This window comes from Scleropages formosus, chromosome 15, assembly GCF_900964775.1.
Source record: "Scleropages formosus chromosome 15, fSclFor1.1, whole genome shotgun sequence".
NCBI classification, from domain to species: Eukaryota; Metazoa; Chordata; class Actinopteri; order Osteoglossiformes; family Osteoglossidae; genus Scleropages; species Scleropages formosus.
The window spans coordinates 19,706,679-19,732,346 of NC_041820.1; the positions used below are offsets into that span (position 1 = coordinate 19,706,679).

A 25,668-nucleotide genomic window follows, 5' to 3' on the forward strand; every position below is an offset into this window, starting at 1 on the left:
CAACACATTTTCCTATAAACGGGTTGTACAAAAAAAAACTGTTAAGGACTTTTACATCATCTGTAAAAGGTGTGCTTTCTTTATACTAAAGTTTTGACATGTATATTTTCAGATGTGTTGTGACAGTGTATTCAGTGCGCCAGATGCCACTTTTCGAGTGTCTGATAATGTGCAGTGTCATCGTCTTGCTGGCCCTACATTTCAGGTCAGTTCTCTTGAAAGTGGGCAGGTCACAAGGGGTGTCCCCTTCGTCTTTGCACTCATTTGCAAGTGCACTGCCTGCCACCTCTCCAGTCATTTCTGGAGAGTTTTTCAGGTACCCTGCACTTCACCCGCTTCCTGAGTGGGGAAGACGTCGACAGCTCTGTGGTCAGGTTGAGATGGTGTAGGGATTTCACATCCGGTGGTGTCAGTAATAAAGAAAGCAAAAAAGAAAGAAAGAAAGAAAGAAAGAAAGAAAGAAAGAAAAAAGAAAAAAAAGACCAACTGTGCTGAGAAACACGTGTAGAGGCAGAAATGGAGAAAAAGCCCCGTAGTCTGGAGCCTCCGGATGTCAAGGACTATCTGGTCAAGGGAGACAGGTTCACAAAGTGGAAGGAGGTAAGGAAAGCTGGCAGACAATATCGCATGTCTCTTAAACATAATTTCTGTGTGCCTGTATTAGCAGTGTAGATGTTGGGTCTTGCTGCAACCACCAAAATGCTTCAAAGATTTTTGCTGTTCTTATAGGTGTTTTATGTCCTAGCAGCCACCTCTGAGACTCCAATGACACAAGACAGATATGTTTTTTGAGAAATATTAATGGCACAACGCATGCATGACTTCGGTGTTTCACTGTAAACCTCTAACCTAGGACCGAATTTTCTAATCCGTAGATTTATTTTAGATAGAGCACAGTTTTCTCGTGCATGAAGATGAAAAGACAGCCTAAGAACTGTTTCTTGTTGGTAATCTTAGCTGTAGTCTTGGGAGGTTTAAGACGGCCTCAAAGAATTCTGGGAAATTAGCTAGGCGATGTAATTCATCAAGCAATTACAAGAGAAAGAAAAATGGGGAAGCAAAGATGAAACCTGTCATTCTTGAAATGAAACAAACCTGGGCTCGTTTTTTACTGTTCTTCCAAACTGAATCATTGCTTGCTAACTGTAGAAGATCTTGCACGAAAGGAATACATAATGAAAATACAATCCTAAAAATAACAATTTTTAAAATCTTTCCGAGTCAGTTACGCTTGCCATATGTTTCAGCCATGCACTGCAAACACAGAAGCAGCATTTGCAATATATGACTCTTAAAAATGCTCCACTTTTTAAAAACAAAACTTTTAGCCCGGCAAGAGCATCTGAGCGTAGATTCCAAATTTAATGACTCTTAAGGTCAGTTTATCAAGACACTTCGTAGTTTCTTACTTTACCAAGGTACTGACTGCTCAGTATGCATCGTCTGTCTTATGATGAATATTTAATGATCCTTGGGGGAAATTCTGTTGCATACAGAATAGCTGATACTGAGACATATAGACACTACACATACGGTATATAAGGATGTTCCTTCAGCTTTTGACAAACTTTTACCACCATGCTTGCTCTTAATAGTTGCTTTGAAGAGCCTTTTGATGGTAACCGAGAAAAGGGGAACCTCTACAACCACACACTGCCACTCACTCACGCACATATACTGATAACTACTGTTTTGTAATATACGCTTGAAAGAACAAAAGTGTTTTGCAAACTTGGAGGAGGTACAGTTATATGTGTGTGTTCTAGCAGCATGAAGAGGCATTTTATGAGTGTATGCGCAGCAGAAATGTTAAACTCAGCTGCAAAACTCAGCTACTCCCTCAACTACCTTCTTCACCTTTTCTGAGCTTCAAATCTACTCTTGATTCTTCTGGCTGGTTACAGGAATTCTGCTTTGAATAGTTCCTTAAAAAAGTACTCTGTGTAAACATCAGCCACATATTACACAGTACAGCTGCTGATCAGACATCTGATGTGGTCATTCTATGGTTTTAAAATACCTTACAGCTTGGCGGCTTGACTTTGAGAGATGTCATTTTTTTTACCATGTTAAATTTGCGTGGGCTATTGTATTTCTGGTCAGTCGAAGACCTGGTGCAGAAATAAAAATGAAACTACGTGATACAGATTGGAAGGAACATATGTATCTGTGGCAATTGACAGCACCGGTGAAGTGTGTTTTTCCAGGAGTCATCACGTACGTCCCCTGTCATGATGAAAATGGAACCCAAAGGCTACTACCTCTACTGGACCAACCAGAGCAGGGTAATTCATGTTATGGGCCGAATGGAGCATTGTCCTTTCTGGAGTTTCAGATGTAATTAAAACAGACCTTAAAGCCTGAAAAGTGTGCTGCCTATGTGTGGTTAGCACGTGCAGTGTGTGCTTTATGGTCTCTTTAGCTCTGATGACCATGCGGTGTTACAAGAGGGTCACAGTAAGTTCAGGCCTGGGCATGGCATGATGGCTCACTTCCAGGTCCACTGAAGCAGCACTCTACAACAGTTAGCACATACTGAATGGTTTGCATTGCTTCCAGATTGTGTGCATTATATGCAACATACACAGAGCTACGAACAGCACATGAATACCTGCCCACATGCAGCTTTCACGTCACAGCGTATTCAGACACCGTGTAGCTCATCATACATGAAGTCCTTTTCATGTTACATGCGACCTAGCCTGAATCACAGAAAAAAGGCTTATTTTTAAGTAATATAATGAAAACCTTTACTTCCACTGCATACACATCCGCACAATTAATAAAAATCCACAAAAGCTGCCAGTGAGCAACAATTATGACGATCTGTATATACTGCATGCTTGCTTATCCTCAGATGAATGACTTGTTTTTCTGATGCAATCAAACTCATTAGTCCTTATTTGCTGGAACCAGGAATCTACGGGTGAAATCGGGACAAAATATCACATGATACGTGCATAATGGTAACAAAGCCATGTTTTTTATTTGCCCTTTTGAGGTGATGGGTGGCAACAATGAACAGAATCCTTGTGTTCTCTGCAGGAAACAGAGTTCCTGGATGTTGCTACCATCCGGGACACAAGATGTGGGAAATATGCAAAAATGCCAAAGGTAGGAAGAGTATTTTGATTCTTTCGAACAAGAAAAATCAATGACACAGAGGCATCTGTGCAGCTGTAACGTGAATTTGCTCGACTGAAAAGCTGTGTTTACATGTATCCGCAGCAACAAGAGTGTCTCTGAGACAGGCAGGAAGAGAAAAGGAAAATGAGAGATTATCATCGGTTGCATGCTTTCTCATCCATGCTTTGGCCTCTGCAGGCTCCTGTGATGTGACACTCTTGGAAGTAACTTTTCAATCCACTAGGAGGCTCATAAATCATATACCTTCTTTTAGTAGGTAACGTCACTGAGGCCTGGGATGCAATATGCCTGATTGAGGGCAACTCATTATGTAGGGGTCCACATACCATTGGCATGTCAGTTTATCTGTTTGACTCACAAAGTCTCCCTTTGTTCACCTGAATGCTTATTGTATTCTGTAGCTTTCCTGGAAAAAAACATGTGCAGTAGACAGAAGAACCCGTGTGCAGGTGCACATAGTCACCGTGTGCTAGTATGCCCACTGGGCTTCACCCCAGGGCTGCAGGGCCTTACCTGCAGTTGCTGCGTGCAATTTGCATTGCAAAAAAACTGCACGCCTGTCATCACGCACCTCTGGGTATCAAGGGTTTTATGTTGCTCACCCAGGTAGTTTAGATACTGAAACTTGGTTATAGGAAAATGGCAGTAAGTGCTGAAGTCTGCAGCAAAATGAGCTAGATTAAAAACTACTGCATGTTCAGAAATTCTTGAGATGAGAGCTCTTATGAAGATATTTGTAGCTGTATTTATCATTTAGCACTAGTGACCTCGCAAGACCAATGACTTTTAAGCTTTGTGGCTCAGACCTTAAACTTTTATCATATTGACTCCAGCACTTAGAGAATCATACAGAATATCAGGCAGCGATACGTAGATGATGACTGCATTTCCAAGATTATGTGTACTTCAACGTCGCAGTCCCCTCACGGCTAACAACCTCGGTCAGAGAAAGAAGACAAGTGCCATTATTGCTGTTTTTGTGAGGCCTTGTGGCTTGTGGGATTAATTTTAGAGGAAACGCTGATGCATTCATCATAAACGTCCTTATTTTCCTTGGTGCACAGTTTTTGTGGATGATCAAAATCAACCACATTCACTTACGTTATGCTGTCACTATGAATTACAGGGCTGAGACTCATTTGAGTCGGTTTACAGGTTGGTTCACTCTAAAGTCAGTCTGGCACAGTTTCTCACGGTTCTTTGCTTCATGCAAGCATACTTTCAGAGCAGTTTTTGCACGCACGTTCACACAGAATGGTGGGATGCACCCCCACGTATTTCCGTCGTCCAACCTTGGGAGCATTTTTACAAAAGCCAAAAACATTTTTGCTAGTTATCCTCTGCAGAACAGAAGGACCATGTGTACGTTGTAAAAAAACCAGGAATGAAGCTACACTGCCCTAAAATGTCAAAGGGACCACAAGAATACGGTATATTTGTAAAAACTACACACACTACATGAGTCCCGAGGGCTGATATGGGTTGATTTTTTTCTTTTACTTTAATGGACCCATCCCCTTCTCATGGTTTTGAAGGTCCAGGTAGCTGAATTGTACCATAACCTGTCTACCACAGCAACACCCAGCTGACTTTGAATGACCCCCATCTCGCACCTGCAAATAAGGGAAAGGAGTGGAAGGAACAGGGGACTGTACTCTAGTCTATTCCTTCCTTTTGCAAAACCATGGGCAATCCATACAAATCCCAGCACCGGCTGGAATTGTCCTCGATCTCAAACCAGTGACCTATACATTGTGTGCAGACCTGAGTCTGCACTGTAATAGTGTTCACCAAACTGGGTTGTAGAATCTATGGCGAGGGTACCTTACGATTCTGCGCAAGTGGTGGGAAAAATGGTTGCAGTCTACCATCAGAGCACGATGAGAAAGAACAACGCAAGTTGAAGAAAGTTAGGTAAATCTGAGGCAGCCATTTGATTGCACACCCAAACAATCCATTTGTGTTTTTTTTTTTTGGCCTATCCAAAGCATTCAGAGATGGTCTCATTTCATACATGCGGACAGCTGTCTGGGTATGTCACCGTGAAGATTCACGTTGCAGGCAGCTGTACTCTCGATCACGTAGGTGTGTGTGCGTGTGTTTGCTTCTTTTCTGTAAGTGTTGGTCTCACAGGTGGAAAATTCCACCTCAATCTCAGGCTGACCATCTCACCTTCAGTTTTGCATGACGCTTGTCATTTGCCTGCTCGGCTGACTCTCAGCTCGCGGATGCCTTGGGTAGGAAAACCATGGATACGAAAGGGCGCCTCTTAACCTGATCTCTCAGGGTGAGAGAGAGGTGTGGGGTGGGTGAGTTGACAGAAGGCTGAGGTATATCCATGCAAACCAGTCTGTGGTTTAGTTGCAACAACAAAGCTGCAACTTGCTGTAGAGACTCAAAGAGAACTCAACGTGTTGCACATCCATACAACACTTTCTGGTGGCCTATTTTTGCCTCCTGTTAGCTCTTCTTAACAACCACAAAAAATTTCATTGTGTCTCTTTTCAGGCCTGATTCACATCTGCAGGGAGGATTTAGCTGATAGACAATCAGCAGGAAAATAATGAATGATCTTTTGGAAAATACTGTTATTGCTGTTTTTGTTTTTTTTTTTCTCAAAAAAACCAGCATCCCAAAGTCCGCAACGTTTTCAACATGGATTTCCCGGACAGTAACCATTTGGCCAAAGCCCTGACTATCGTCTCAGGCCCTGACACTGTCAACCTGACATACCACAACTTCTTTGCCTACAAGGACAAAATAGTACAGGTAGGATATCACTCATAAATCACAGGTACACTGAACTGTCACTCAGACAGGAAGTGTGTGGCACAGCGGTAGCACAGTGAGTAGCGCTGCTGTCTCGCAGTGCCTGAGTGGTGTGAGAGGATGTGGGTTTGATCTCTGCTCAGTCTGTCTGGCGTCTGCATGTTCTCCCTGTGTCTGGGGTTTCCTCTGAGTGCTCTGGTTTCCTCCCACACTCCAAAGACATGCTGTTCAGGTTCCCCATAGTGTGTGAGTGACAGAGAGTGTGTGTGTTCCACCGATGTATGGATCAATGACCCATTGTAAGTAGTGTATCTAGCAGTGTAAGTCACTGCGGTGAATAAGCTGTGTGGGCTCATAACACTACATAGAGTTCATTGGAAGTTGCTTTGGAGAAAAGCGTCTGCTAAACAAATAAATGTAAGTGGTCCGAATCCCTGCTAAGTACCCTTCATAACCCCTCCCCTACTACCTTCATACTTTTCTGCTGCCTGAGATAACCCTTTTAATGATACATTCTGAAGCTGACTTTAAACACAGGAGGGGGGCATGGTGGAGCAGCGGGCTTGACTGGGTCCTGCTCTCTGGCAGGTCTAGGGTTCGAGTTCCTCCTGGGGTGCCTTACAACGGACTGGCGTCCCATCTTGGGTGTGTCCCCGCCCCCTCCAGCCTTGCGCCCTGTGATACTGGGTTAGGCTCCGGCTCGCTGCACCCTGCTTGGGACGAGCAGTTTCAGCCTGTGTGTGTGTGTGTGTGTGTGTGTGTGTGTGTCTAAACACAGGACACAGTCATTGCCTACATCTTCGAAGGGAGCCTGGCAACACACAGCACCTGAATTTATGTGCATTTAGCTGGCATACATTTCCTTCTGATGATGCCAAATGTGCAATTTTTTTATCAATTTATGGGACCAATATCCGCTGTCAGATGACTGTGGTTAGACACAGTCTCCAGTGAAACCTTGTACACAGTGTGATGACGGATTATGAAATTATTTTGACTCCCTCTAGCGCTGACAAACCGTTTTGCCGCAACAGCCTCGGTACTTACAGAGCTGCAGTGCACAGTTAGTTAATGGACGTGTTCAGAGCAATGAATTCGCACGCACACTAAGTACGTCTGGCGTGTTTCACCTGGCTAATGTTTGACTACAGAACTGGGCAGACGATATCCTGGCCATTGCCTACAACACACTGAGGAACAACTCCTGCAGACAGGTCTTCCTGGACAAAGCGTGAGTGAATTGCTGGATAAAGTGTCCTTCTGCACTCAAAAATATACCTCAATTTTATTTACTCTTTTGAGATAGGAAGGAGGTACAGTAAATGTTAGCCTTCATTAGAAGCTACGGGCATATGGTAAACTCAGGATCCCTGCAGGACACCGTGGTATTTTTTCTGAGACTGCCCCTCTTCTCGACACACAGTCCTACGTCTTCAGAGTTCGTTCAGCACAATGACGCGTCCTGCAGGGACCGGCTCAATAACCCGTCCACCCTTCTCCGTGTCCCACAGGTTCGTCCGCATCTCCCTACAGACCAACAAAGATGGCAAGATCCCCGTCAAAAAGTGAGTGGGGTGGTGGGAGGCAGCTGGCCGATCATTTTGCGTCGTACAGGAGCAGTGTGTGAACGCAGTTCTGGTGTAATAATGATCGAGTGTCGACCCTCAGATTTGTATCTCAGGATACGGCTGCACAGATAATCCAGAAGCAACTGTAATTTGCCACAACCGTTAGTGTACCTCCTGTGTCGGCTCTTTTCCTCAGTGTTTATAAAATGTTCCCGGCGGACAAAAAGAGGGTGGAGAGCGCCCTGGCTTCAGCCAACCTGCCCAAAGGAAAGGCAAGTTTTACCTGACCCGATGTCGTGGCCTCTGGTTGTCTCTATTGCTCCGTTTTGTTATATTGTCGTTTTCACCTTCAGGGCATTATATTACAAATCATCTGACATGTCACAAACCTGCTCATCCCGATGTCATCTGGAGAAGGAGCTCTGTTGGTCCTGCGCTTACGATGCTGGGAATTTATCTTCTCTTACACAGGGGGACACCATGAAGCCAGAGGTTTTCACAGAATCTGCCTTCAAATCCTTCTTGATGAATCTATGCCCCAGACCGGAAATCTATGAAATATTCTCATCCTAGTAGGTCCCCTTTCTCAGAGGAGATTACCTGAAGTCATTGCATGGTGACTGATTCCATTAAGAATCATCGTGTTACGCAAAGTGACAGCACTGTGATTTTAATAACCGTTAGGTATGACCTAACCACTTTCTGCTCCAAAACACAGTAGGTTTATGTACAGGATATGATTATATATAGATATTCATTATTATTCATTTTATGCACATTAATTTTTGATGGTGAACTTCAGATACGGTTCTTTGTAATTTTCTAAGCCAACCTTCCTCTCTTCCCCTTTTTCTGACACGCAGCTCTGCCAGGGGCAAGCCGTACATGACAAAGGAGAATCTGATGAAGTTCCTCAACGAGAAGCAGCGGGACTCGCGACTCAACGAGGAGCTGTTTCCACCCCTGCGGCCTGACCAGGTGAAGGCACTCATCGAAAAGTATGAGCCTTCCTCTTCCAACTCCAGTCGAGGTGAGAACACCATGTCATCAATGTGCGTCCTGCGGGTGGGAAAAGAGAAGGGTGCTACTATGTGCTTGTAACAGTCATGGGCATCACAATTTGAAACCCCCTGTCAGACTGAACTGCTGCTTCGTGGTAGATTGGGATTAAAGTGTGTTTCTGGAATTATGTGCAACATTTCGTTGATTCGTTTACATTACAATGCACAGGCAACATCTCTCCAGAAGGCCTCTTGTTCTACCTCATGGGGCCAGACACTTCAGTTGTATCGCTCGGCAAGCTTGCCAGGCATCATGACATGACCCAGCCCGTACCTCATTACTTCATCAAGTCCTCTCACAACACCTACCTCACAGGTTAGTAACAATCCGAAGTGGCGAAGTTAAAGTTGCTGTTAAGTATCTCAAAATTACCACTGCTGCTAACAGAAAGTGATTCCTCAGGAATGACATATACGGATCATCTATGATCAGTATGAGACTGGATCACGTTTTCCAGTTCTCAATTCGCTGCACCGTGTGGGGTTTGATGGGAGTCTCTGCTTTGCTCATTTGGACAGCGGGCCAGTTTTCAGGCGTTTCATCTCCAGAGATGTACCGGCAATGCCTGCTGGCAGGGTGCCGATGCCTGGAGCTGGATTGCTGGAAGGGCAAGCCTCCCGATGAGGATCCCATCATCACCCACGGCTTTACCATGACCACTGAGATCCTCTTTAAGGTGATGAACACCACCCACTCTGCTCACTTCCAGCAGTTTCTTTAAAAAGCTTAATTATTTACCAGATGGGATTTTTAGAGTTTCTTTAAACAAAAATTCTCATAATTTAGTAGACTTATCTTTGGAGTCAGTGGCTATCTGATGGCCTAAATGAACTCTTTTCATAACTCTGTGGGCATGTCGTAATGTAACGCCCATATGTCGACATACTCAAAAACACACAAGCAGAATGCCTCTGATCACACAATGTTCCTCACCCTGCATTTGAGGATAAAAGGTAAGCTTAATGGAAACTAATGCAATAGCACACAGTTTCCTCTGGGCTTCTGGCACATCTCAGCGTGTGGGGTACATGTAAGCTCTGCGTTGTATCACTGTGTCTCTCATTGGCCAGAAGATGTGTTTCTGTCCCCTCCCTGGCACCATGCCCCCATTGTCCACAGAGCAGGCCGTATAAGGACAACAGGAGTCTATGTTATCCCTGATGCCTTAATCTTTTTCCTTGTGGCAGGATGTAATAGAGGCCATTGCTGAAAGTGCCTTCAAGACTTCACCATACCCGGTCATCCTGTCCTTCGAAAATCATGTTGACTCGTAAGATTGTCATCACACACTGCTTTACCCATTGTGTCACAAGCAAATTTGTCTCTAGGCTCAGACTAGATGGTGATTTGCATTTTCGCTGCTATAGATTTTATTGACATGGATGGATGGATGGATGGATAGATGAATGAATGAATGAAAACCTAGTTAGTCCCAGACAGAAACCACACAAAAATAGTACTGCCTGAAAGTACATGAACCACTTGTGTCCCTTAGTTTTACCATGAAATGGTTATTTAATGAGAAGCAGTCTTTTTCATTTGATATAGTAGGTGTATAACTACCTGTTACCATAGGTTGGCTTAGCAGAAATCATGCACATGGTAGAAAAACAGAAGTAGTGCAAAAATAAGTGAACCCCAAGTTGCATTGGTTAAATCAAGTAGAGTCTGGTATATAAATCATAATAACATATACATTTCATAGATACATTTTAAGATTTAACATTTAGATATTATAAGTATTTTATACAAGCAAAAAGACCATCCCTGTAGGGTTCACATACTTTCAAGCAGCACTGTATGCTATTGCTATAACCATATGCAAAATTAAAGGACTATTCACTTTAGTACTAACATTTGAGGTTTGTACTTTCTAAATTATTGCTCTGAATCAGGAGTGTGAACCCTGGTCCTCACAAGCCATGTGGAATTTGCATTTTGTTCCAAATGAGGATTTCATTACTTTGCCTTGCTTTGATTTTTCACATGCATTAGATGTCTTAAGTTTAATTTAAATTGAATGTATTAGTTGAATTTTATGGGTTTTTTTTATTTAGCTGATGCTTTTCTCCAAAGCAGCTTACAATTGCTTACCCATTTTTTATCTTGGTAATTTTTAGTGGAACAAGTACCTTACTCAAGGGTACTACTCATTTACACATATTCTGTAGTTTAACAAATGATCACTTAAAAGGAACAGCAACTATTAGCGCATACATTCACATATAACAGTTTTTCGTTTGGTTTAATAAAATCTGTGAAAATGACAATGAGTTCTGAAGCAGTTTGCTCAGGTTAATTTATATTGTTGTATTGTGGACACAGTAAATAAAAATCTTTCAAGGCTGTTTAATTTAGAACTTGGCTCTAATGAAAACAAGCTTACCACATGGCTGCCTTGGACCGAGGTTTCCAATCCATACCGTAAAAGATTAAAAATATGTATATTTAAGGGTCAAGCAGCAGGAGAAGATGGCCAACTATTGCAAGACCATATTTGGAGAAGCCCTTCTTATTGACCCCTTGGAAAAGTACCCTGTGAGTACAGTAGTTAAGGGCAAAACTTACATGCTGTCTCAGTCATATGACTAACTGGAGGATCTGTTATTGTAACGAGCCAGAAACATTAGCCTACATATTTTCATAAATGTTTTGAATGTTCCGCATCTGACACTGAGGATGTTTTGAAAGAGGTGGCAGTGCTGAGTCAGCCATTATAAGTCAAATCTTTCGGCTCTCCCATAGCACAGCCTTTAAATTCAATTTGGTCAAGAGACTGGAGCAGAATGATACTTGATTTTAAGTGCTCTATGCTGTCAGACAGGTCACCAACACTGAGTCATTTGCACTGCAAACGTGCCCCTATTAACACTGCCACGGATCCCTGGCACAGTCATTCATCTCCCGTGTGCTGCCAAAAGGCAATAAAAAAATCCCAATAACTTTATATTGCCCTCCACCCACCAGCTATCACTCATCTGTGTTTGTATTCATTGATCCACGGACTGAACCCATGCTCACCTGTCTGAAGTGGAATAACCCAAGCTGTTCATCCTAATAATTGTTTCCTTTTCACTTTTCTCATGGTCTCTCTCTTTGTTTGCCTACTTGCTTGTATATTTGTTTTCTTATTCAATCCTTTTTATTTTTACCTGCCCCATTACTGGCGCGCTTGTTCGAATGTTGGCCGCGGTGTTTGTTTGTTCTTCCCTCCAGCTCGAACCAGGCTATCAAATCCCTAGTCCGGCCGAGCTGATGGGGAAAATTCTGATCAAGAACAAGAAGAACAGCAGCCCAGAGAAGCAGAACCAAGTGGCTGCCAACAAGACAGCAGAGCCAGACCAGGCAGATCAGGGAGAGCAGCAGCAAGGCCCATCTGACTCTGCCCCACAGGAAGGCCAAGGTGACAGCACCCTTGGCACCTGTTGCATGTCACTTACAGGCTGGTTATCACACTCACCCTCTGCTGCTCATCCAGTGATGAAACATCAGAAGCACCACACACACACACACACACACACACACACACACACATTTTCAGAACCGCTTGTCCCGTACGGGGTCACAGAGCCTACCCAGCAACACAGGGCGTAAGGCCGGAGGGGGAAGGGGACACACCCAGGACGGGACGCCAGTCCATCACAAGGCACCCCAAGCAGGACTCGAACCCCAGACCCACCGGAGAGCAGGACTGCGGTCCAACCCACTGCGCCACCACACCCCCTCAGAAGCACCAGGCTCTAGCAATATGACACTAAAAGGCCAACCAGCCTGTACTCTGAAATCATGCTGTCACAATGGTCACTTTCCCGTTCGATTGCTTCATTTATGATGTACTCACTCACTCACACACACACACACACACATTTTCAGAACCGCTTGTCCCATACGGGGTCACGGGGGAACCGGAGCCTACCCGGTAACACAGGGCGTAAGGCCGGAGGGGGAGGGGACACACCCAGGACGGGACGCCAGTCCATCGCAAGGCACCCCAAGCGGGACTCGAACCCCAGACCTACCGGACAGCAGGACCGCGGTCCAACCCACTGTGCCACCGCACCCCCCTCACTCACTCACTCACTCACTCACTCACGTTATTACTACTAGTATTAGTATTATTATTAGTATTAGTATTAATATTATCACCTGGTTGGCTGATCATACAGTCACCCAGAAAGAAGTTTTACATTGGAATTAAGTTATTTACCAGACACTGAGCTTCTGACTTGAATAATGGATCAAAATATCTATACCTGCATTTTTTTGCAAATAACAGTGTACAACAGAAATACTGTCTCAGGTCTATCGTTAATAATTTAACAATATGAACTGGTTGTGGGGAGGCAGGTTTTTTAGGTGTCCCTGATTCTAAAGTCAGGGGCAGTCCTTCATCTGAAAGTCGATGAATGTACCATGCTCAGCGTGTGTTGATGATAAAGGCCTTTTGCTCTGTCCTAGACGGGGAGGTGCAAGAGGACCAGGAGGAGACGGAAGACCAATGTGAGCAGGATGAGGAGAAGATGAAGAACTCAGATGAGGTGGAGGACAGCATCATCTCCTGCCACTCAGTCCTTTGGGCCAGTCAGTCTGCCTTCCAGTTTATCTTCTGTTATTCTCTTCAACCCAGGGTACAGCAGGGCAAGAAGTGACTGCCTATGAAGAAATGTCTGCCCTTGTCAACTACATCCAGCCAAATAAATTCATTTCCTTTGAACATGCCAAGAGTAAGTAAGGTTTGAAGTAAGTAGAGAATACATGGGTATTTATGTAAAGAATTTGTGGAGATTACGGAATTTAAAAACATGACGTTAACCGTAACATTACATGAGTAACGGTATGTAGAATTGACAGGAAATAGAAAGGTCTTTGAGACAAATAATATAATGCAAATTTATGGAGCAGACAAGAGATCGGAAGAGAAGTGAGTCTGAAAGATGTGTTCTGAGACCCTCCTTGAGTACTGAAGGGGATTCAGCAGTTCTGAGTGAGACAGGGAATTTTCAAGTGCATGATGATCCTACTCATCCTGTCTGTGTCACTCAGTCCTTGTGCCAAGGCCGTGCTTGTGATGTGCCATAACTGGAGGTCTGCAGCAGCTCTCAGTGACACTCCTTGTCTTATATCATTTGGCCAGAGAAGAACAGGAGCTATGCGGTCTCGTCCTTTGTGGAGACCAAAGCGACCGACCTGATCACCAAGAACGCTGTGGAGTTCGTCGAGTATCCTCACATCATATTGAGTTGACTGGTTAAGCTGGTTTTGTTTCTGTATATCCCACTGGGTAACTTGTACCTAGATAGAGCAGGTTATTAATACTATTATTGTAGTTACTTGGCAGATGCAGTATGTAAAGTAACATGCAAAGCTGTATGTAAGCTCACTGAATATCACAAACTAGCACTTTCTCACACCTTTTCCCTGGCGTGTTATGAACCGATTTTAAGCTGCTGGCTCTAAGAGTGAAGAGCAAATTTCTAATGCTTCACTTTGAGGAGTCCAAATATCATGTGAGCAATCACCTCTAACTAATCTCAGCCTGTCTGATTTAGTCACATCCTTTGCTTATAAAGAAGGCCATCAGCCCACAGTGAGAGATTTTAAATTAGGTATATCAGGAAAAGTGCTTCTTCACTTTGGGTGCTGAGTTTCACTGTCCCATTGTTGGCCAGTTACTCTGTATAGCGGATGTGTTGTTGAATTTGAACCAGCAGTCCTTTGGGTACAAGTGTACTGCAACTACAGGCAGTCCCCGGGTTACGAACATCCGACTTATGTACCACCCCCCCGTAAAGCCTATTATATTAAAAATTTGAGTTACATACGATGGTTCATAATAACAAATGGGCGGTACTTTGTGGCGCGCATCAAAACATTGCACGTCTACAGTGGTTCGTCAGTTCGTGGGCGGGGTGCATGAGCCCAAGGTAGGACAAAGACTTCCTTCTTTTCAGTCGGACCACGTTGCCGTTAACGGCGTCTTGTGTATTACTGTTTTTTTCCTTTTAATTCTTTTGTTTTTACCCTCCAAACCATTGCACAAAAGAGTAAATGTGATGCAAGTGATGGTGATGCATCCAAGAAAAAGAAAACGATCACGATTGAAACTAAAGTGGAAATAATAATGCGATCGGAAAAAGGTGAAACACACACACACACACACTCCTCCTTCCCCTCCTCCTCTCTCTCTCTATTATAAATACTATAGTAACATTTATTATTATCTCTTTCTATGTTTCTCTCTATATAAATACTGTGGTTAAATTTATTATTATTACATCATTACATTACATTAATAGGGGGCACAGTGGCGCAGCAGGCTTGCCTGGGTCCTACTCTGGTGGGTCTGGGGTTCGAATCCTGCTTGGGGTGCCTTCTGATGGACTGGTGTCCCGTCCTGGGTGTGTCCCCTCCCCCTCCAGCCTTGCGCCCTGTGTTGCCGGGTTAGGCTCCAGCTCACTTATTACCATATATTGTTATAGAAAAGATGTTTTAGTGTATCAGAAGTGCTTCTTTAATGTTTTTTATGCATAGAAAGGCACACAATATAGTACGACAGACATTTGACTAACGGACATTAGCTACGAACTGTACCTAGCTGTTCCGACTTATGTACAAATCCGATTTGAAGACCGATTTAGGAAGGGAACTCATTCGTAATCCAGGGACTGGCTGTACCTCTGCAACTTTAAACTAGTGCCAGTCAACCGATTGCCGTCAGAAGCACAGCTCTGTGTTGACAGTGTACATCTCGCTGATTTCCAGAGGCCTCACGATTAGTGGTTCCTATACAAGTTTTTCAGATATAACAAGAGGCAGATGAGCAGAATATACCCAAAAGGCACCAGAATGGACTCCTCCAACTACAACCCTCAGCCATTCTGGAACGCAGGTTGCCAGATGGTGGCGCTGAACTATCAAACCATGGGTAAAAAAAGAAATGAGCAGTTTTCCCAAGTCATTCCTTTGTAATAACTAGAGCAATGATAATGAATATGAATGTTCATGTAATTACTTTTGTCATCATTTCTAATGCCCTGCTCTGGAATACAGAGTATCTTGAAATTATTTTGGATTAATCTGATGCATGTAAATGTATAAAATGTACTGAAAATAAAAATAGCCATAATGGGTCGTTGAAAAACTTAATTTTTTAAACTGTACCACTAGATGTCCTTGCTGCACAAGCAGATTTAGGGTCAGCAGCCGCTTCGGATGGATAGAGGCATAAAGATAATACATTTTGCTCTGTGCTGATTCTTCTATGCATCCTACAGATTTTCCAATGCAGCTGAACATGGCGTTGTTTGAGTTCAACGGGAGGACAGGGTACCTCCTTAAGCATGATGTTCTTCGTCGAGGCGATAAGAAGTTTGATCCATACACAGACAGGATTGACACCATTGTGGCCAACACTCTGACAATCAAAGTAACTGGAGCTATGCGCTTATGGTTATACAATCATGTAATGTGTGAAATCTTATTGCCTTACCCCTTTTCCTCCTGTCATTCTGAATGATATGAGATGTGGGTAACGGGATGGGGAGCTTCACTGACACATGTATGTGTGGATGTCGATTTGATGAGTCAGTGCTCTGCACTGCTGGTTTATGTTGTCACTAGCAAAGTTGCGGTGGGCAGGTTCTTCCAACAGGTGAAGGCTGTTGCTCTGTTGTCTTTTTCCATGTATCCCTGAGGGATCACAGAGGGGCTGTTTGGTTTGGCTGAGTATCTCTTTCTGCTGTTTAGTATTCCGCTGTGGGGGTGGGACGCTCCATGAGTAGCTCTGCTTTGTAAATGAGAAAATTGCTCTGCTTGCAATGATGGGAAACTGTAAAGGCATCAACCAAGTGCACATGCACCCCAAGATGAAACTTGTTTGCCAATGACATTTCCCATCCCTTGTCTGGCCTAGATCTACTCAGGTCAGTTTTTGTCAGACAAGAATGTAAAGACATCAGTTGAAGTGGAGATCATCGGGTTGCCTGGTGATCCCAAGCGCAAGTACAAGACTAAACTCTCAGCCACAGCCAATGCAATCAACCCCGTGTGGAACGAGGAACCGTTCGTCTTTGAGAAGGTCAGCGTTAAGTTGCAGCAGATATAAATTGCCCAGCTGTGCTGTGATGTCAATTTTAACTGTAGAACATTTCTAAGAATTCGCTCTATTCAAATACAGATTCTATTGCCAGAAATGGCATCTCTCAGAATGGTGGTCTACGATGAGAGTGGGAAGTTCCTTGGACACAGGATAATACCTGTTGATGCCATACAATCAGGTGAAAGTGGAGCAAAATCTCTACTTTAACAGCCTAGCACTCTATAAACAGTTTGACTGTTCAGTGTTGTTCAGAAAGACCCAGCAGACAACTTTCCAACAGCATTGTGACAATAAAATGAGTCAGCTGCCATTGTTTTGTCCCTCTAACTCCTCTGGGTCTCTGGCTTTGTAGGCTTCCATCACATCTGCTTGCGCAGTGAAAGCAACATGCCGCTTCCTCTGCCAGCCCTCTTTGCGTACATTGAGGTGAAGGACTACATACCAGCTGCTTTCGCAGGTATTTCATTCAACATCATGGCTCACCGAAGGATTTGGGAGTTACACAACTATATTTTAAGGCACTGTATATAGACATTTGATTTGTGTTCCAGAATTCAGCGATGCATTGTTCAACCCAACAAAGTTCTCTGACAAGCCGAGCAAGTCCACGGAGGTAAATCGGTCACAGGGCTCTCTGTCAGAAGTAATGACCTGGTGTAGAAAATATCACCAACCATACATGTCACTAGTGTGTGCCAAGTGTCACACAAAGATGAAAATCACTGCAGCTTTGTGCAGTATTTGAAAAAACCTACTGTGTGGTTATAAAAAAATACAGCAGTATGATGTTTCAGAAACAATCTCGAAAACTATACATGTGCCGGAAATATTTACATTGATATAGCTGGAGCTGCAGTATTGAATCGTCAAATAGTAGCACATGAATTTACTGCAGTAATTGTACTGCTGTACATGAATCACTATGCTTTTTCTTCTGTATTGACAATATGTAGCAATAATACTACATCTCAAGCTGTGATCCTCTGTGCAGGCTGAGGCGTACTTGTCCCCCTACGAGATTCCCATTGCCTCCAACCCAGGGCCAAAAGAGGACAAAACGGAGCCTTCAGGCACACTGCCAGAGCCAGGTAGTATAGGGGTCATCTTCAGTCACTAGAGCAGCAAATAGCCTAGTGGTGGACTTGCTGGTTGAATCTGTTATAAAAATTACCTGCTGCTTGAAAGGACAAAGTCTCTAATTTGCTGACCAAAGTTTCAGTTAAATGGCAAGTAACATATAATAATGATAAAATAATAATATAAATGTCACCATATATACTGCATGAATACATGATTTTATTGCTGGTCTCAGTCTAAAACCATTTGTATGCAGTACTGCACCAGTGACAAACTCCAGTTTCCAGCTTCACTGTGCTGTGAAAACTAGTGAAGGATATTTGGTGCTCTCGAGACGACTGGCTTAGTGGTACCTTAAAAAAGTTGTCTCTCTTGATTCACTTGGTCTCTTTTACATCTTTCAGAAGCATTGTCACAGACTCAAGCCACCTCTTCCCCCTTGGAGGATGCCTCTGTCCAGAATGGTCTGCCTGTAGAGCTGCCTGCATGTGAGAATGACACACCAGATTCTGACCCAGGTTCCAGCCAAGATACCCCAGGGACCATCAGCGATGATTCTTCTGTGGATGCTTCTATTGTGGGAAATTCCACCATAGCTCTTGATACATTAGAAAAGGCACCACCCACTGACCGGAATGAGAACTTCTCAGGCAAAGAAGACACAACCCCTGATGTGGATCCTACTCCCATAGCTTCTCCATCTTCCAATCTTGACAGCTCCTCATATGTGGAAACCACCTCTGATGTTCCCCAAAACCCAGATGTTGACCCCAGCCCCGTTGTTGAATCCACCTCGGATGTTGCCCAAAACCCCGATATTGATCCCAGCCCAGATGTGGAGTCCTCCCCAGGTGTTCCCCAGAAACTTAATGTTGACTCCACCCCAGATATGGAGCTCCAACCTGAAGAAGCCCCAAATTCTGATGTTGACTTTAACCAGAATGTGTGCCCTGACTCAGACATCTCTGCTCAGGAGGTTCCTACTCCTCCAGTTGAGGTCCCCACCCTAATAGTAGATCCTGAAGCAGATGTAGAGCATCCCCCAAGTACAAATGGGGATATGACTCCTTCTACAGATGCCCCAGTTGCTCCAGAAGACAAAGCAGAGGCCCCACCAGCTAATTCTATCTCAGGTAAAAAACACAACTTATATTTACAGTGTGAATACATTGTAGGCTTTGATGGGTCAATATATGCTTTTTTTACCTAAAAAACACTGCTCAATTCATACATTATTGGTTTAATCTGAGCAAACACACACGTTTTCCAGATAGTGTTGACCTCCACACTGCCCACCCTTAAAGCCTTTTCAACAACCCTCTCTTATGATCTCTTGAGATCATAACTCTAACATTGGCTGCACATGAATGCGTTGTCTTCTTTCTTTTCAAAAGAACTATCCACTGTAACATTTGAGGAGCTGAGGCAACACAAGACCTTCCTGAAGGTGACCAAGAGGCAGGAAAAGGACATCAAGGAGCTGGAGAAGAAGAACCAAAAGAAAGGAGACGAGCTGATTCAGAAGTACAAGGACATGTTCAAGTCTCTGAAGAAGAAGAACTCGTTGAAGAAGAAAGAGTAATGGGACATTTTAAAGATTCAGTTGTAGTAACTTTAGTCCTTCCATCATTCATAGACTCCTCCTATTCTGTTCTTGTTATTGCTGCTGCACCTGTTTTAATTTTAACTACTCACACTTGGGGGCGCGGTGGTGCAGTGGGTTGGACCGGGTCCTGCTCTCTGGTGGGTCTGGGGTTTGAGTCCCGCTTGGGGTGTCTTGCAACGGACTGGCGTCCCGTCCTGGGTGTGTCTCCCGTCCCCTTCTGGCCTTATGCCCTGTGTTGCCGGGTAGGCTCCGGTTCCCCGCAACCTCATCTGGGACAAGCGGTTCTGAAAATGTGTGTGTACTCACACTTGTTCATGATTAGTGAAAGATAAGTGCCATTGAATAAATTCTGGAGTTAGACTATCTCTTAACTAATGGGCTGTTCATGGAGTTAAAGAAAACTAAATTACATGGAAGTTGCTCAATAAATAACCCACCAATGCTTAGAACTGCTTGTCTGAAGCAGGGTCACGGCAAGCTGGAGCCTAAGCCGGCAACACAAGACGCAAGGCCAAAGGGGGAGGGGACACACCCAGGATGGGATACCAGTCCACCACAAGGCACCCTAGACAGGGCTTGACCCCTAAACCTGCCACATAGTGCACACTGGCCAAATCCACCATGCCACCACACCACTGCTCAATAAATATTTTAATATTAATGTTTTTCCTCTTCCGGTCACTTTCAAAGCCCAAAAGAAATTTGTTTGATTTTAGATATTGTTCTCATGTGTGTAGAAAGTGCTATTATTTTTGCGCTGACCTTGGTTTTGCTGTGTGGTGGGCACAGTTGCTACGGTCCGCAACTTCCCCATAGTTCCTTGCTTTGGCTCACCTTGTGGCCATGTCCTTTCATTGTTAGCAGTGACAAGGTGGATCCAGATTCCTTGAAGGACAGGGTTACAGAACTGAAGGCAAAGCTGGAAGCAGATCTCAGGGGGCTACGTAGTGAACAGTATGACCTCCTGAAGAGGAAGAAGGAGCAGCACGCCACTGAGGTATGTACCAGTCCCACCCAGAATAGAACTGTGGGACCTTGTGCAATCAGAAGATTAGAACTTGAACATAAAAACTAGCAACAGCATCTAGAAATAGAAAAACAACATCTAAGAAATGGAAGATAAATATCAGTATTTTCATGGAATAACAAAAAAGTACAATACCAGTAAATGACTCACACAGCGTTGCTGTTACTGTTTGGTGTTCTTGGTTGGTTCACAGGAGTTATTCAGTTTAAGTGCCTGCTCAAGGCTGTAAGAACAGTGAGGTGCCAAGGATTTGTAGGGAAAATTTTTTTTTCACTATTAAAGATCAAAAATCACCCATTCTTAATGCTAGTATGTCAGGTGGACTTGGACCATGTATGTGAATAGTCATAAATTATTGTTTAATCATTAATGAATTATTTATAACTGCTTATCCATCACAAAATTGCAGCAGTTCAGAGCCTGTCCCAAAGGCATAGGGTGTTATCACAGGGTAGCCGCACATACATTCACCCACTACAGGTGATACAAAGTCACCAGTCCACCTGAAACATATGTCTTGGGACTGTGGGAGGAAGCCGGAGCCCTTGGAGGAAACTTGGGCTAACATGGGGAGAACATGCAAACTCCAGACTCACTGAACGAGGCCCAAACTTTCACCCAGTCACACAGCACAGTTGCTATGTCACCCACTCTATCTGCTACACCACCATACTACCAATTATCATTTATATGTAGGATGACTTGAGAAATGATGGCTCATAAACATAAGTAATTCTTACATGTTTTCATGTCCTTTCAGTCAGGCATGGGTCAGATGGAGATCAGAACTGAAGCAGGAAAATATCCTTGTTCTCAGACTGAAAGTGTGCATTAGGTGTCCAGCATCAACATCTTGATAAGCAGGATGTCAGTCTGTTTTGTAACAACCAACCAACATCAACAACCCCTTGTCCCAAGCGGGGTCGCGGCAAGCCAGAGCCTATCCTGGAGGCACAGGGCACAGGCCTGAGGGGGGAGGGGACACAACCTGGGTGGGCCGCCAGTCCATTGCAGGGCACCCCAGGCAGGACTCGAATCCTGGACCCGCCACGTAGCGGGCAGCGGCCAAACCCGCAGCACCGCCATACCTGCCCCCCCATTTTATAACATGCATGTTTTTTGGTTTTCTGTACTTGTGACTGACAGTGACACTTCCTGTTTCCTTTATCTGCTGGGAAAGCAATTAGCGAAGCTGCTGGAGTTGGCCAAGGAGAAGCACGCCAGTGAAATCAAAGCGCTGCGAGAAGCTCGGGAGAGGTGGGCCTGCCTGTCCGCCACACTGTGTACCAGTCGGGTGGGGTTGAAGTTGAGAGGTTCAACTACCCCTAGCTTGTGTTCGCAGAACTACTGAAACATAACTTGATTCGGTTATCAACTCTGAACAGACCGAATTTGCTAAAAAGAAAAATCATTGACTGATTCACATTTTAAATCTATCAGAAAGGGTGTGCAGTGCCTAATATGTGTGGCATTTTGTGCGGTTGATTTGAAGGCGAAGTAGCCATAAACCTGAGAGCAGTGTTCGCTATTGCATGTTTATGATCAAGTGTTTTTTTGCAATCTGTTGACAGTGTGTGTGTTGCCCTGAGCAACAAAACAAACACAAAACCAATAAATGAGTCACCTTGCCACATGGATTGTTGCCACACAGTATCCTCACCTTGGCCAATGACGGTTTATGATCAGGCCTGTTAGGACAAGTGATTCTAATATCCCTCTAGGGGACAGCACAAGTCAGGAATCCTGTGGACCAGAACATCCCAGTTGAGAACAGTATTTACGTTCTGAACAGCCAAAAAAACGATAGCTGAGAATTGTATTGCACCTGTATGTCTTTTAAATTACTAATAAGATTGTGGTGTCCGTGAACCTTGAAAGTTTTTATTTTAATCCCTCGTCTGTTAATAAAAATGTTGTTTTCTGGTGTTTGTGTTATTTGAGTGCAGGAGTTGTGTCTCACGCAGTGTGTGTTTTCACAGTGAGACCAAGGAAATGAAAAAGAGACTGGATATAAGGTCAATGTCTTCCAGTAAATCAGGATCAGAGAAGGGCAGGTGAGGCTACCGAATTCAGAACAGTGTGACTGTGTCCAAAACACGCTCAGGTTTCTTTTCGAAAATTACACGCCCACCACATGCAGATTGATATTATTTCTCATGCTCTTTAATAACGCTGTCCTCATTTGATGTCAACCCAGGTCACAGAGGGAAATGAATAAAGGTCAGACGGAGGACTTTGAACAGATGTCTAAAGAGGTAAGTACACCTTTTTTTTTTTTTTTGCTTAGAAGAAAAATGTACAGACTGTTCCATTGGTACATGCTTTTTATTTTAGGTTTACTGAATTTGATGTACTGCAAGCAAAGTGTTAAGTGTACAGCAGTGATTATGAACATACCCATTTGTATAACACAGAGGGTAGAGTAAATGGGTAACTATGGTGACAGCCAATGAGAAGGTAGTGTTTGGCTGAGCAGCTGATGAGCTTGGAGCTACTAATGAACTCAATAGCTCCCATTTCTCAGAATGTCTTGACTGTAATCGATCTCGCACCTAGTTTGGCGAGATTTATGAGCTACGCTAAGGGTAACACCTTAGACAAACATCCTCTTTTCCAGAGAATAAGGAATGATTAGATGTGTGATGACTCACTGAAGGTTTCTGTCATATAATTCCATGTTTGTTCATTAAGATTCATCATAATTGAATCAGTGTTGCTCAGCATTCACCTCATTGCGCTGCTTTTGTTCCAGTTTGAATTAATTTCGCATTAAGGATTCAGGTAATTGTTTCAGATTTCAAATCTGCATCTAAAATAAATTACACTGCCCACAACAAAATTAGAAGTCCTCATCACTTTTGAATCAGAACGGGTGCAAGCTCATAAAAAGCTTCACCACACAAGACAGTACCATGTGGGTATGAGTCCAGACTGGTGCAAAGGTACGGTGACCTACTGTTAAAACTACTTTTCGAACCAAAGGTACATCATAACCCAGCTGTGACTGGGAGTACCAGAGCAGTGGTACTTAATCCCTCAGGGTATAAGGCATAGCCCCTTGGGGCGAATGAATAGTGACCCTATCAAGACCCCCTAGAAGGAGATGCATGTATCTCTCCTACAAGGCTTCTCCCCCACAGTGTATAAAGAAAGCAATGGGCAATCAATGTGTCTGGAACATCCACAGCTCCTCGAAAGTTACACAGCACAACAGCAGGCGCTGGAGAAGAAGCAGACAGCCACAGTGGAGCAGATTAAAGAACAGACACACAAGGTATGAGCTCCTCACTGCTTTCATATGGGCTGGGAGTCCAAGGCCTGGACTGACACCAGTACACAACACTCAGATCAGAGCTTTTGGGCGCTTTATTAAATCTGGCATCTGGTACATCAGATGTGCACCTGGGCCCTTGCCATCAAGAAAAAAACACAAGCCTTTCAAAAATCTTCACGATACGTGTTGGCTGCTGTGTTGGCAACTCGTACATATTTATGTCTTATTACGTGCCAAAGTTGACAGCATCCCATGCTCAAGTATTTTTGAAAACCTCATCAGGGATAAATTCCCTATGACAAATCTGAGTTTTGTTTTAATTAGTAAATACATTAACAAATAGTGCGTCAATAAAATAAAATAAACCTAAGTAAAATCATTTGTTTCAGAAGTGAAAAAAATTATATGGGAAAATTGAAAAAAAACCCACATAACTCTTATAACTCTTAGATACAGCAGATAATACAGGCTTTAAGGTTGTTTCTGCCTTCCACTCTGAAAGTCCATGGTTCAAATCCTCCCTTCTGCAGTAGGACCCTGAGTGGAGGTAGCTGCCCTGCTGTATAAATGAGTGAAGGGTAAAGCCGCTCATCCAACTTTGTAAGCTGCCTTGGACCAAGCTGTTGGCAATGTAGAGGTTAACAATAATGTTTCCATTTTTTTGTTTGTAACTCTTTTCCTGCACTCTGACCCCTGCTCTCCATTGGACCAAAGCTTAATGAGCAAGCCATGTGGGAACACCACAGTAAGATGAGATCTCTCCCCAATGAGGTGCGCGACGCTGTCAACTCCTGCATTGAAGAGCATTTCCCCGATCATGTGGACCAGAGCTCAGCCACCCAGGTAGATGGATGTCCATACGGGGACATCTTCCTTGGATAAGACCTAAGTCTGCTGCCTTGAACCAGGGCAAGCCATGAGAGGAAACCTTCTGCTAGTGTCTTTGCTTTGAATACAGCACACTACAGGTGTCCTTTTAGGCAGCAGCATGTTTGCGTTCCTTTTCCTACTCAGTCATGTAACTGTAGTTACCTACCCCTCAGTGCTGAAATCTGAACACTTACAGTTATCTAGGGGCAACTGAATGGCAGCAGAAGCAGCAGAATTTTCAATATGCATTTAAAACTATTGTTTCCAGTCTTAGTAATGCATTCGTAATGATGGCAAATTTGCAAATGACATCAAAAATTATAAGTATGTACTGTGACCCAGCAAAACAAAACCATGTCTTTCAAAGCAAGACCGTTATTTTGCATAATCGGAAACTGCCATCAGCGCCAACGGTCCCGGGATCGATGGCTGCGAGCAACACTCCCAGTGTCGATTACTGTAACGTAAAAGAAGGTTGCATCTCGGAGGAAGCTGCCTTCCTGTTAAAGAGGGGCCTCCTTTTTCTCAGAGCAGATGCTGAGCTGAGACGATGACTCACTCTGTCACATTTCAGCTTGACCCTTTGCATAGAGCCTTAATAATTTTACTCCCCCATGAGCAAACTCTGAAATTAGATTTTCGTGTCAGACGAAAGAAGGAATCCATTTGGAGCGCTCTTGAGTAGTGAACGAATTGTCATTGGTTGACAGGACCCTTTGTCCATGGAAACAGCAAAAGTTCAAAAAAGCTTTAATCCTGACAGCGCTCAGACTGCAAAATCAGGCCTTGAATTCGAGTTTGTTTTAAATAACGCTGGACTTCTTGAACTCTCATCCTGTTTTTGAAATTTTACTGCTTCGCATTTTATGAACCAACCACTGTTAGAGTAGGATGTATTCGAACTGGCGCGTAGCACAGCCAGCTGTAGTCACATCAGACGGTGAGAGTGGCTTATCCGTTTATGGATCGGTAATTTATTTATTCTCAAGGACGGAAAGCCTTTTGTGCAGTTTTCACAACAATGTACTGTACACCACTAGTGCCTGTGCTGTTCTAAACAGCAATTCTGCATTCATGTAGTGCCTTCACACATGATCACTGTGAAATGGGCTTAGCTGATGAATACTTACTCATTTGAAGAATATGACGTTTACACCAAGCTCTAAGGAT

At 43.7% G+C, this 25,668-nt stretch overlaps 1 protein-coding gene across 2 annotated transcripts; it reads left to right on the top strand.

Moving 5' to 3' along the window:
- Positions 1-311: 311 nt before the first annotated feature.
- Positions 312-25,668, top strand: plcb2 (phospholipase C, beta 2). 2 transcript variants are annotated; one of them, XM_018727294.2, is made up of 32 exons: positions 312-600; positions 2,208-2,285; positions 3,046-3,114; positions 5,776-5,916; positions 7,068-7,147; positions 7,428-7,481; positions 7,681-7,756; positions 7,956-8,056; positions 8,348-8,514; positions 8,715-8,861; positions 9,065-9,222; positions 9,734-9,816; positions 11,000-11,084; positions 11,763-11,949; positions 13,005-13,084; positions 13,174-13,270; positions 13,681-13,765; positions 15,347-15,471; positions 15,821-15,972; positions 16,459-16,623; positions 16,723-16,822; positions 16,997-17,101; positions 17,196-17,257; positions 17,636-17,732; positions 18,126-18,854; positions 19,116-19,299; positions 20,189-20,324; positions 21,535-21,611; positions 22,334-22,408; positions 22,552-22,609; positions 23,542-23,628; positions 24,343-25,668. In XM_018727294.2, the coding sequence occupies exons 1-32, from the start codon at positions 517-519 to the stop codon at positions 24,508-24,510; spliced, it is 4,092 nt and encodes a 1,363-aa protein (XP_018582810.2). In that variant the 5' UTR covers positions 312-516; the 3' UTR covers positions 24,511-25,668. The 2 variants fall into 2 exon arrangements, with proteins under 2 accessions (XP_018582810.2, XP_018582809.2); XM_018727293.2 differs by having other exon boundaries at positions 20,192-20,324.

What these genes read in the sequence shown, in the direction of transcription:
- plcb2 (XM_018727294.2), top strand. Translation starts at nt 517, where the DNA reads ATGGAGAAAAAGCCCCGTAGTCTGGAGCCTCCGGATGTCAAGGACTAT. An exon ending in CCACTGAGATCCTCTTTAAG is followed by an intron (nt 9,223 to 9,733) that starts GTGATGAACACC and finishes TCCTTGTGGCAG; the next exon opens with GATGTAATAGAGGCCATTGC. An exon ending in ACCCCTTGGAAAAGTACCCT is followed by an intron (nt 11,085 to 11,762) that starts GTGAGTACAGTA and finishes TCTTCCCTCCAG; the next exon opens with CTCGAACCAGGCTATCAAAT.